Raw genomic sequence first — 12,826 nt, 5'->3', positions numbered from 1 at the left:
CAGGGGACCCCAGTTTGCTGGCTCGAGCAGCTTGATGGCGTGTCCTGCAACGGATGAAGGCAAGTGGCCTGGGAGGTGCAGCCAAGTTCATTCTGGAGGCCTAGGTAATGTCCAATTGGATACATTGATCGGCTTAAGACTTATGGATTGATTGTGAGGAACTAGAAATTGTGGTTCAGGCCGCTAGCTGCTCACTTTTCTCGTTAGCTGTGTTAAGACACAACAGAACTTTAGCCAGAGCCCCCGTCTGAAAAGAATGACGTTTTGGCCGGGAACCCAGAAGCGGGGCTTTTCCAGTAACACTAACAAGGGAATCACGACTGTCATATGTTGATTGTCTTACTTAGGCTGAGACACGTCCCTGATAGGATTTGTCAGGTGGGGACGAAGTCCAGAAACAGAGGGTGTGAGGCGTTCTTTCCCAGAGCAGGAGTGCTGCCGCCCTGGCCTGGTGGGCAGCCCGCTGAGCATCGTGGCCAGCGACAGGGTGGGGAGTCCTGTGGGGGGGGGGGGGGGTGGCGGCACCTGCACAGCCAACCCCAGCAGCCTGTGGCCCTCCTGCTAGGGGAGGCACATCCTGCTTGTTGCTGGCAGGGAAACAGAGATCTGCGAACTCACATCTGTGCTCTCAAGGACTCCGCAGAGCTGTGGGGGTTGCATATCCAGCTCCTCTCCAGCCTGGCAGAATCCTCTCTGGGACACTCTGTGGTCAGAAACCAGCCTGAAGTTTTGATTTTCCGTTTTTATCCACACCCTTGAGGGAGTCTCAGTGTCCTTGTACTGAATAAAATGGGAGCAAATCACAGAAAAGGGGATGTTCCTCTGGAGAAAATAAACAGCACCCTCCCAGAGAAAGGGGTTTGCCCCTCAAAGCCTGTATTTTGAGTCCCTACCCTAACAAACAGAGCGAAATCTAACAAAACCAAACCTGTGGGCCTTTCCTTTTAGCTGTGAGTTTTGTTGGGTCTTTTTCTCACCTTCTATTTTGACAATGTCCAGAAGTAAAGTCTTGGGCTAAAAAATACAAAAAAACAAAACACACACAGATCCCAGTGCTAAAGAATGAGGGGGGAGGACGCAGGAAGGAGCATATCTGCGACGGGGCTAGAGAGCTCACAGTCCGGGGACGTGCCAGCCTCCCGCCACCCGCTGTGGCCACCATCCCCGTGGGGCGGTCGGGGGGCTGGGGGCCAGCTGCATGTGGTCAGGGCTACGGCCCCACCTGCTGGACAGCGCTCCTGTTTATCAAGAGTTGTCAGAAGTGCATGACGGCGACACAGGCTGAACCTCACACATGACCTTTGAAGTACGACTAATTTATCAGTACATCATTCAGGGATTTACTCCATTTCTGTTCCTTCCTTCAAAGCTCGCGTTGCTGTAAATGTCATGATCTGATACGTCCCGTATTCCATTAGAACTGCCTCTTTCCCTGAGCAAAATGCATTTCTGTTTCAGATCACCAAGGTCTAACCATAGGAATTCTGGTGACCATCCTGTGTCTTCTTGCTGCTGGATTTGCAGTTTATCTCAAAAGGAAGACATTAATATACCTGCTGTTTACAGATAAAAAAACCACCATTGAAAAGCTAAGGTACCCTGGGTTTGGGTCGTTTCTCCAGAAGTGGCATTTGAAAGAACGCACGGCCAACTGCTTCTCGCTTCATTTTCCTTAGCAAAGAAAGAGGTCAGCTTTTTAGATAGTAAAACAGTTGTTCTGGTTTTTTAAAATCCCTGCCAGACCAGCTGCCTCCTTCCTTTCCCTTCAGACTGTTTGCTGCTTATTACATAAATAAGCAGGGTGCTGATGGGTCCCACTGATGGATTTGTTCCCACCCTTCTATTAGTAATTTTTACAAGACATGGGATGTTAAAATAGTTTCATCAGATGGGCTAGCTTTTGATCCAAATAGATTCAAAGACGTTCTTGCTGAAATACCAGCTTTCTACAAAACGTCTCCCGGGTGTCTCAGACCCACGTGTCCGTGGATTTCAAGAACTAATTTCACAGAATAGTGGCTCTGCGGGGGCGGGGGGGGGGGGGGAATCGATATTTATTTTTAATCCCGTAAGAATGTTAGATAATTTTTCCTTTGCATGTTTACCATATTTTGAGTTAAAATAAGTCAGTTATTTTTTGAGCACAATTGTGAACAAAACAGAAAAAGTGAAGTCAGCCAGAGGGGAGATGCGCCTGTTCATGTGTGACGGGACTGTGTCGCAGGTGTGTGCGCCCTTCGAGGCCATCCCGTGGCTCCTACCCTGGTCAGGCCCACCTCAGCCCCCTCAGCAAAGGCCTGATGAGGAAGCCATCACATTCCAATATGTCAAAGGTAAGTTGTCGACAAATGTGAGAAGTTCGTGTGCGCATTGCGACACAGGTTTTTCAACAAGAGCTCGAGTAGGAATAGATCCTGGCGATCTATAGGTTGTTTATAGTGGGAATAGATCCCTGAAATGCAGAGCCCACCCACTTTGTGAAGTGATGGTCGGGGGCTGGAAGGAGGCCCACTCTGCCCCATGGAAGCTCTACTAAATCCAGTTGGGGCAGTGTCCCCTGGGTGATGTGGCATGTGGTACATGGTGGGCCATGATCCCTCCAAGCACCCAGACAGACCAAATTCCCAGGAGGCCCACTGGATCTGCCTCCCAAGCTGGTTACTGGCTCTGGGCCCCTCCTATGATTTCAGATGCCACCAGCAAGATTTGGATCATCTTCTTTGGCCCTGTACCTCCCAGTGCATTTCTCAGAGTTACACTGAGCCCATGCATGGGTCCCTTTTGCTCCAGCTCTGGGTTGTGGAAGCTCTGTCTACCCTACCCTAAGCCAGATCTTTAACCCAAAGTACCTGCTGGCTCCCTCCTGGCTCTGAACTTTCCTGCTTCCTCGTGAATTATCACCAGAGTCCAGTCCGATATTTAGTTTTCCTCATCAAGTGTTTCTGCTATATGCACGAGAATTTTTTAATATTGGACTCATTCAACAAGAGTCCAAATTATAACAGTGACAGTATTGGTATCAAGAAGTGACAAATGATTTTAAAAATGACTATCACATATTTACTAAACCATAAACTATTTTATCTCCCTTAATATAAAAAGTATAGAGGATTGTATTCCTAATAAGCTTTACCACCTCTCAGCCCCAAACGTGGGGCTATATACAAGAACAGCTAGATTTATTTATGAGAGCCAAAAATGTAGCTTTATTTCGAAGAGTCAAAAAATGGGAAATGACCCAAATGTCCATCAACAGGTAAAAGGATAAACAAACTTTGGTATATTTACACAATGGAATGCAATAAGAGAGAATGAACTATTAATATATACAACATCATGGATGAATCTCAAGATAATTATGCCAAGTAAAAGAAGCCAGACCCCCCCCAAAAAAGTCCATACCTTCTGATTCCATTTATATGAAATTCTAGAAAATGCGAACTATTTTATAGTGACAAAAAGCAGATCAGTAGTTGCAAGGACGGGGAGGCAAGGAGGAGTGGAGCGGGAGGGAAGGGTGACGGTGGATATGTGTTCATTTTCTTGCTTATTGTGATGGTTTCATTGGTATGGACACATGTCAGAATTTTCCACTTCCGTCCAGTTTCAGTATGTGCAATTAGCCATCTGTCCGTAGAACCTCAATAAAGCTGTTTTTAGAAAGAGAGAAAGAAGAAAAGAGGGAGGGTCGGGGGCATGAGACATCTGTTTTGATCTGCCCTAAAAGCAGGGGCACCGTGTAGGAGGTGACCCTCCAGGTGCAGGCCCCTCATCTCGGCTGGCTTCCAGAAGTCTCCATCCTCCTCGCCAGGGGTTTCCTTGGTTCTCACTGAGCCTGGACGGCATCACCCTCTGCCTCAGTTCACAACTCCTCCATCCTTTCCTTAAGATCTGGTCTGTGTCATTATACTCTTTGGTGCTGCCCAGGTGCCCTGTGCCTATTTGTTGATGAATTAAACCAGTTTTTAAAATTCCCAGAGAAACCAATCCTGCTACTCCAGATTGGGTTGGAAGGGTGTTCCTGCTCCAGCTGTGAAGTTTAAACAAATAAGGATAGACTCCCGCTCGTGGAAATGCACGACGCGTCCGCACCGCCCCCCTGGAGGAGTGGTAAGACCCACAACACTGGTTTTTGCTCTGCCCCTGCAGGACAATACCAGGAGGTGGCCCCCGTGTCAGAATGTTGACATCAGCGGGCCCCTCCAAGCCCATGATGCCCCTGTGGCTGGTTCACCTCAGCGAGTGCTCCCGCCCCTCCAGAAGGCTCCTCGCCCACCCCTCGTCCCCGCCAGACCCCTGCCGGCCAACCCTGCACTCCGGCAGGCCCAGGTATGCCCTCCGCAGTTAATGTGATAGATGTCGTTCAAGTCCAGATCCTGCCACCTGCTGACGTCTAGTTGGTCCGCTTGCCGGGGCCTCTGTACAATGCAGATAATACAGCTCTTCAGGTGGTTAAGCGAGAGAAGCCAAGTAAAGCATTAGTACAGTGCTTGGTGTATAGTCACAACAGGTGTGTTTTATCGGGAATAGTTTTGCATTCGGAATGGCCAGGGCACCCGCCCACCTTACCACTTAATCCATGATACTCTTGAGAATGACAGGGGCACAGCCAATAGTGAGGCCCAGACAATAAAAATGGTCACCTCAGGGGGCGCCTGGGTGGCTCGGTCGTTAAGCGTCTGCCAGCTCAGGTCATGATCCCAGGGTCCTGGGATCGAGCCCCGCATCGGGCTCCCTGCTCAGCGGGGAGTCTGCTTCTCCCTCTCCCACTCCCCCTGCTTGTGTGCTCTCTCTCTCTCTCTCAAATAAATAAATAAAATCTTTAAAAACAAAAAAGGATGGTCACCTCAGAAATATTAGTGGGCGTACTTTCTTACCCTTTTTCCATTTTCAAAATTATTCACAAGAATTTCACCATCCATTGAGTCTCTCCATACCAGATGCGGCACAGTATTGGATCCTCGGTATCGATCCTCTATCTCATTTTATGCTGTTCCAGAAGTTAATGGTTCCTGTTTGTTAGACCATGAATAAGACATCATTTCACAATAAGAAACTTGAGGTGGGCAGGCAGTGAAAATAAGCACATGCAAAACACACAGAAATAATCCCTGGTAATTTTTCACTGCTATCATTGTCATACTTCTAGTAATTTTTGTATTTAAGAATTGCATGTGTATTTTTAACATAATTTAGATTATTCTGTATGCACATTATATACTACTTTTTTGCCTTAAAATCATTCCTATTTACCACAGCACTAAAAAGTCTTAAACATGTCACTTTAACAATAGCACTATATATCTATGTAGAATACATTTTTAAGCACTTGCCAATTAGTGGGCAAGTATGGACGTCTCTAATTTCTGCTATTATAAATAGCTCTGTTGTAAAGGTCTAGACAGATAAATTTTGGAACACTTTAATTATTCCCTTAGGAGATATTTCTAAAAGTGAAAGTATTGGGTTGAAAAGTATTGTAACCCTTTTAAGCCTCTTAATATATAAATTAAATATTTTTTCAGGACTCCTATGTATATTTATGTTTCCACATTATTACAGAGCATCTGTCTTTTCATGACTTTGTAAGTTCTAAGTATTACCATTTCAAAGCTTTGCCAATTTGATATAAAAAAAATCTCATTTTTTCTGTCTAGCAGTTCCATCACTTACTCAAAGGGGATGTTGATGTTTTCAATGATGAATGTGTCTCTTTTCAGTCCATCAGTTTTTCCTTCATGTATTTTGAAGCTCTGGTGTTTGTGGTACACAGAGTTGAGATTGTTGTGTTTTCTTGGTGAATGGACCGTTTTATCATTATGTCCTAGCGCTCTTTAGTTCTGGTAATTATGCTTGTTCCAAAGTATACTTTATCTCGTACTCATATATCCACTTCAGTTTTCTTTTGATTCGTGTTTGCAAGGTGTGTCTTTTCCCACCTTTCTACTCTCACCTGTGTCGTCATACTGAAAATGAGTTTCTCAGAGACCACTTGTAGCTGGGTCATTTATTCTGTCAATCACTGTCTTTTAATAGGTGTGCTTAGATCATTTACTTTTAATGCAATTAAAATGGTATGTTAGAATTTGTCTACCATTTTAATATTGTTTTTTCCCTCTGATTTTTGTTTATCGTGCTCCTCTTCCCTGAATTCCTATAGGTTAGTTGAACATTTTTTGGAATTCCCTGTTGATTAATCTATGGTGGTTTTGAGATACGTCTTTGTATAGTTTGCTATAGGGCAGGGTTTCTCAACCTCAGCATTGTCAGCATTCGGGGCTGGATAACGCTTTGTCGTATGGGACTGTCCTGTGCATTGCAGAATGTTTAGCAGCATCTTGGTTTCTACCAACTAGATGGCAGTTGCACGTGGAACCATGTCTCCAAACATTGCCAGATGCCCCAGGTGGACAAAATCATGTGACTGAAAAACTCCTGCTCTAAAGATTATACCGTATGCACGTAATTTATCACAGTCTACTAGTATCAGTACGTTATCACTTCAAGTGGAATGTAAAAACGTTACCCCCTTTGAGATCTCTTTATTCTTCCCCCTTTATCACATAGATGTCTTAAGTGATACCTTTATGTGCATTGAGAACCACTTTAGATGCTATAATTTTGCTTTCAACCATGAAGCAAGACTTGTTTAAAATCAAGTGTTAAAACTTAAAAAAATAAAATAAAAAAATAAATCAAGTGTTAAAACTTAAGAGTGGTCTGCTACATCTACTCACATATCCACCCTTTCTCATCTTCCATTCCTGATATTCTGAGTTTCTTTTTATTATCATTTCCTTTCTGTCTGAGAAACATTAGCTATTCTGTTAAAGCAGGTCCACTGGTGAGAAGTTCTTTTGGTTCTCCTTCATCGAAAGATGTCTATTTCACCTTTGTTCCTGAAGGATATTTTCCCTGGATATAGACTTCTGCGTTGACTGTTCTTTCAACATTTGAAAAATGTTGTTTCATTTCCTTCTGGCCTCTGTGGCGATGAGGAATCCACCAAAAAGTTCAGCCCACAGTCTCTGTTCCAGGGAAGAGATGTGGCCTGTTACTGTAAGCAGGATTGGGAAGCAGGGATCTGCCATCTCCAGGATGTGGTGACCAGTTGGGGGTGGAGGGGATGGCTTTTTCTGGTACCCACCTGGAACTGGAGTAAGGTCAGGTATGGTCAAGATGTTTCTCCTTACCGAGGCCACTGTTCCCCATCTATTGGCTGCAGACAGAAGGCTTTCCTTGGGCCTCCTTTGGCTCTGGTGCCATTGGCATTTCCAGATTGGGAGCCTCCCCAGAGCACAGGCCAAGATATAAAAATGGCAGAAACAAAAACAAGAATTCACCATTGGAAAGTTCCTTGAGTTCTGAGGTCCACAGACAGTCCATTTATTTTTCTCCAACTTTCAAAGTCTCTGTTGCTTCATGGATTTGCTCCAGACTTTTTTGTTGTAATTTGCAGGAGGTATAGGGTGAAGAGTGCTTATTCCTTCTTGTCCAGAACTCATTTCTTTTTGTATTTCTCTGATTAATGGTACACTTGAACTGCTCTTTGTATATCTACTAACCAATGGTGTAACATTAAACTGGCCATCAAAAAAACAAAACAAAACAAAAAAAGCCTTGATTCATCAGTGATTTCTCTGCTGTAAAAACTCCCACCATGGCCAATTTCAGGCTATCAATGTAATGTCACTAAACGAGGAGTAGAGAATTGGCTGACATGAGCTAGTACCAGCCTGCTCCAGCATACAGCTGCCATTAACTGTATTTGTTCTATGAATTGTTCCTACCTTTGGCCTACGTTTTTCTATTTGAGAGAGAGTTGTTCTTCCCAGTTTGTAAGAGTTCATTTTCTTATTAAGAGCATTTACCCTTTTCCAGTAATTTATTGTAAACATTTCCCTAATTTACCTTTTAATTTTATTTATGATATTTTGGGGTGTAAAAGGAATTCCAGTTTTGCATATTAAATTTATTCACCTTTTGTGTGAATTCCCCCATTTTCTTTGTATTTGCAAAGTCCCCTTCCATTTCAATATCAGTCAAGATCTACCTCTAGTTTCTTCTGTTTATTTTACTGGCTGTTGAGAATTCTTTTACAATTGTTTTTCTAACCTGTCTTGGATTTACGTTGTGGGAAGGCAGTGGGCATGTCCTAAACTTTTCTGGGTGATGGACTTACTTGAGAATCTGATGAAAGCTATGAACCTCAGAAAATGCACCAGTACTCAATACTTCGCATGCAAATTTCAGATATCCACAGAGCCTGCCACCCTCTTCCCCATGGAGCCCCCCATGCTGTGGCTTCTGATGGCTCTCTTTAAGCAACTTGCCTATGCACCATGTCAAACTGGGACTGTCTTTAACAGACTATGGGATCTGAGGCAAAATATTTCCACTTGCTAGTATCTTTTTTTCCTGACAGCAGCAAATGCCTACAGAAGTCACTCCCTCAAGATTTCCTTCAAAAACAGCCCCCCAAAAAAGGCCTTCATTCTGTTTTATGAAACAAAGGAAGTGTTACCCTTTAAACATTAGGAACTGAAAAATCCACATTTCTCACTCCAGGCTGGTGTCTGTCTGGAGCTTTTCCGAGACATATGATACAGATTAGGCTTGCGCTTTCTCTCCCATTGCATATAGAGGACTGAAATTAATTCCATGCAGGTATGGCGAATATTTGGAGGTGGCTCTTACTTGGCAGCATAGATTGAATCCACGGACACCGTGCACTTTTGAGTCCCCATGCCCTGCCCCCCACAACCTGACAAACACACAGCTACATGGCTAGCCATGCTTCATTCGTCCAGACTTACCATCCAAACCTTCCAGAAGGAAAACGTTATTGTAGACACGATACATACCTCACATCGAAAGGTTAAAAGTTAGTTCTTTATAGAAAACATTTGATCTTTCCATCAGATGTTCTATTTGATTTATACAAATCAAGGATGCTTGAATCCGTCCCCTCTCTTGTCCACAGATGTCCCCTTCCTGGGTACCATTTCCTTCTCAATGAAATGACCCTTGGAACGCAAGCTTCTCAACCTAACTCCTCAGCCTCGATCAAGGAAACAAACTTTCGTTTCCTTTTTCATCCTGCCAACTATTTTAGAGGAAACTTAATGCACTTTGTTCATCTGGCTGTTAGTTGACTCCTCCCAAGTTCCCCCAGAGCATGAGAGGCAGAAGGCGGGCTTAGGAACAGGATAGTGGAAGGAGGGCGGGGCGGGGGGGGTTGGTCACAGAGGTACGTGACCGCCTACAATTGTGTGCTTGTGTCGGCAGGGAGCATCACAGAATGCCACACTCTGTGTGGCATTGACTCTGCCTGAGGGAACACGCACTTGGGGGCGGGGGGGGGGGCGGTGAGGATCAGATCAATCAGCAGACATCTGTGTCTTTCAGGCCACTTTGCACACTTTGGAAGCACCAGGTGCCTTTTTCTGTGCATTCTGCTACCGGGTAGTTCATCTCAGGGTCTGGCAGGAAGTGAAGAGGAAAGAAAGGAAATCTGTGCATGGATCCCAGAAGGCTTTGAGGGCCCTTCTGGAGGTGGTTGTTCTTTAAGATAGTCTATGTTGTTTTTCTCTGACTATAAAAGTATTAAAAATCATTCAACTTTGTACCCACCCCCGCCAAAAAGGGTCATTTCTACCATTATGGTCATTTTTTTAAAAGTAGAATAATGTGTACTAAGGGGAGAAGATACAGCACCTAGCAAGTGTGGGTCTTGAGCAGAGGTCTGAAAGGACCTTCTTGGGAAGAAGCCACTTGAGGCGGCAGGCTCCAGCCTGACACCAGGGCCCAGGAGAGGAGGGATGGGTACCTGGCAGTTGAAGAGCTGCACAGAATCCAGCAAGAAGATCACTTTTCTTTTTTGCTTTTTTAACGTTTATTTGGAAATGACTGTAGACTCACAAGAAGTTGTAAAAATAGTACATAGTTTCTTGAGCCCTCCAATGGTGACATAGCCATAGTACGATCCCAAAACCAAGAAATTAACATTTGGCACACACCATTAACTATACTACAGACCTTACTCAGTTTTACCTTTTTCTAAACTGCATTTGTGTGTGTGTGTGTGTGTGTGTGTGTGCGCGCGCACGCATGTGTGTGTGGTTTTTTGCAGTTTTCCTCTGTGTACAGATTCATGTAACACCATATTCAGGACAGAGAACTGTTCCATCATCATCGACAAACTTTCTACCATCTCTCTATAATCTCACCCATCTTGAACGGACCCAAGAAGATCACTTTCTTGACCGCAGACTTGGTTCGTGAAGTCAACTGACCTGACTTCCAGGAGGGCGGGAGGCCCTAGAAACACTGGGTGAGCTAGGGACCCCTGGAGGGGAAACATCTTTGTTCTGGTCCCCTATGACATGCTCAAACTTTCAGGGAAGCATGCAGACCATCACCACTGTGGCCTCAAGCCAGTCCCAGGTAGGCTGGAGAAGGAAGGAGAAGCTGATACCAGGGAGAGGACAGCACCCCGCAGAGTCAGGTCTGAGATGCCAGGAGAGGATCCGAACCGTAGTCGGGAGGAGGAGTCCGGGGAAGGAGCCGGCAGCAGCCCAGTATGCAGACGCCACTCGGGGAAACTGACAAGAGTTTGGACATAGAGCATCTTCCTGTCACATAAGAGAGGTCCTCAAGCCACTAAGCCTGAACTGAACGATGAGGTGCGACCCTCAAAAGACTGGAAGATATGAGGACCATTCATATTCTCAACTGCCAGACATCAGTGCGTATAATTTTGCGCCTAGAAGAGAAGAGGACCAGATAGGGACAGACTCAGGATCTTTCGTTAGATTGCTAGGGCATACCTACCTTAGCTCCGTTATGTAGTTTATTCTGATTAATTGGCTTAATGAATTCATTTAAAGTTTAAATAAAAACATGTTCAATGTCACATCTGAGAAATAGATAATTCTGCCCAAAAAAAAAAGATTTCTGCTCACAGAAAATTATGTCTAGAGAGGGCTGTGTTAAGTAGCAGCAGATTGAAATGCAATTTTCTGCTGTCAGACTGAAATGTGCCAGGATTCTAAAGGGAGCCTAAGAGGCACCTTCAATTCGTAGCTGGGCCATTCTTCTAAAGAGTGAAAACCTCATGCAAGTGTCACTCTCTTAGCATTTATCTGTATTTTGTTTTGAGGTTTGCTCCATAAAATGCCATTTGAACGATACAGGCTGATGTGTGGGCATATTTGGCTAGGGCCATCTTTGTTTAGTTTTTTAAGCCCTTAGTTTCCTGGAAAATGCTAGGAAGTCTTTTCCTCCATGCACTCTTATCAGTGAATTATAATACTGAACTCACTGGCTGAGATTGTTTTTCCAGTCAGATTAGCTTCTTTAGGAAAGTAAGAACCAAAAAAGGACAATTGGATCCACCTCTTAAGATTGATTTTTGCTGAATCAGTCTTTTCCTAAAAGAGCTGGTGGGCCCATGAGAATATTTGCCAGCCCTATTTCTGGCACTGCTTGTCTGCACAGCAGAAATGTCATCCAAACGGCAATGACAGGATTCGTTTCTATTTTTATTCTTATAACCAAATAGTGTAGAAGTGTATTTCTGTGTGCATGTATGTGTCTGAATGTATTTTACTCATTGTTCTGGTATAAGGAGCTTTCTATTTCTATTTTAAATTGCTGTAAAATAGCAGACATTTATTGAACACCAATCACATGGCTGGTATTCCTGAGCCAAGCATTTCTGACCATCTCCCGGAGCCTGGGAGCTGATGGTTCCCGCTTGGGCCCATTTTACAGAGGATGAAACAAGGCACAGCAAGGCCAAACAGCTTGTGTAGGAAGGCTCCCAGAGGTGGGAAAGCCACGTTTGCTGCCTGCAGCCTGGGACAGATGGGTGGCCAGAGAGGAGGGAGGCAGAGGCTGTTCTGGTTGAAGACGGTTATGGTTAGCGTAGTTCAGACCACTGACCACCTCAGCCATGTTGAATTCATTTTTGCCCCCATTTTGCTACAGACATACCAGGTGATGAGGGGAAAGGCGGGGGGTGGACCTTCTGGCATCCTGCAGAGGCTTCCATCTGTAACAAGAGAATCCTACATTTCTCTTTTCTTTTGCTTGCAACGTGTGCGAGCCTGCTCCAGTTCTTCTTGTCCTAACTGATCTCTCCTGGAGCCGGGCCTCGTTCGGAACGAGAGCAGTCCTGGAGCTGCATTTTGAATACGAAGAAGGCTGCGTGCATTTTCTGCAGAGGTGGGGAGGTTTGGGTCCGCGTTTCTGACAGGACATTTCTCCCCATAACACCTTGTCTGTGTCTGTGGAACATACTACAAACCATGTTGTGTAAAACGAGACCAGCTTGTCTTGTACAGTCTCTGCTAACAGAGAAGTTTCCAGAGCGGCCCAACTTTGCTTCAGTGGCCTGGGGGGGGGGGGGGGGGGAGGGGGGAGGAAGGTCTGTTTCAAGGAGCCCCAAACTCCCCTTCCTCCCCAGCCCCACAGAGGGGGTGCTGAACAATTCCACACACACCCCCCACCTCCCCGGCTGTGATTGGAAAACAACAGCTACTCGCTCCCAAATGCTTTAGGATACAGATGTGAGCCAAACAAATTAATGTGGACTCGGAGGCTGAGCCCTGACTCTCCAAGTTCTCTTCAACGGAATGAACTCAGCATTCTGGCCTGTGTGGGTGTCCGGTATTTAAACCAGCGCTCACAGGGCCTGGAAATCTGATGATTTAGGTCCTTTCTCATCAGAAATGCCAATGAGTAATGAGAAAAGGAATCCATTAGTCAAGATGTTCTCCCAAGGAAGTGAGATGAAATACGACGAAACTGATCTTTCTAAAAG

General features: G+C 44.9%; 1 protein-coding gene across 6 annotated transcripts in view; it reads left to right on the top strand.

Annotated features, from left to right (window-relative positions):
- The window catches only part of ADAM12 (ADAM metallopeptidase domain 12), a 357,064-nt gene that overhangs the window by 320,212 nt on the left and 24,026 nt on the right, over positions 1-12,826 (top strand). For 5 of the 6 annotated variants that reach the window (XM_027596330.2, XM_027596333.2, XM_027596331.2 and 2 more), the window contains 3 exons: positions 1,459-1,594; positions 2,225-2,333; positions 4,150-4,329. In XM_027596330.2, the coding sequence (XP_027452131.2) occupies positions 1,459-1,594; positions 2,225-2,333; positions 4,150-4,329 (425 nt within the window). Of the gene's footprint in view, positions 1-1,458; positions 1,595-2,224; positions 2,334-4,149; positions 4,330-10,132; positions 10,238-12,826 lie in introns of those variants that run through there. The other variant, XM_027596334.2, reaches the window with a different exon arrangement.

The sequence above is a fragment of the Zalophus californianus genome, chromosome 15, assembly GCF_009762305.2.
Source record: "Zalophus californianus isolate mZalCal1 chromosome 15, mZalCal1.pri.v2, whole genome shotgun sequence".
In the NCBI taxonomy this organism is placed as follows: Eukaryota; Metazoa; Chordata; class Mammalia; order Carnivora; family Otariidae; genus Zalophus; species Zalophus californianus.
Note: the sequence above shows the minus strand (reverse complement) of the source record. Positions and strands in the feature narration are given on the sequence as shown.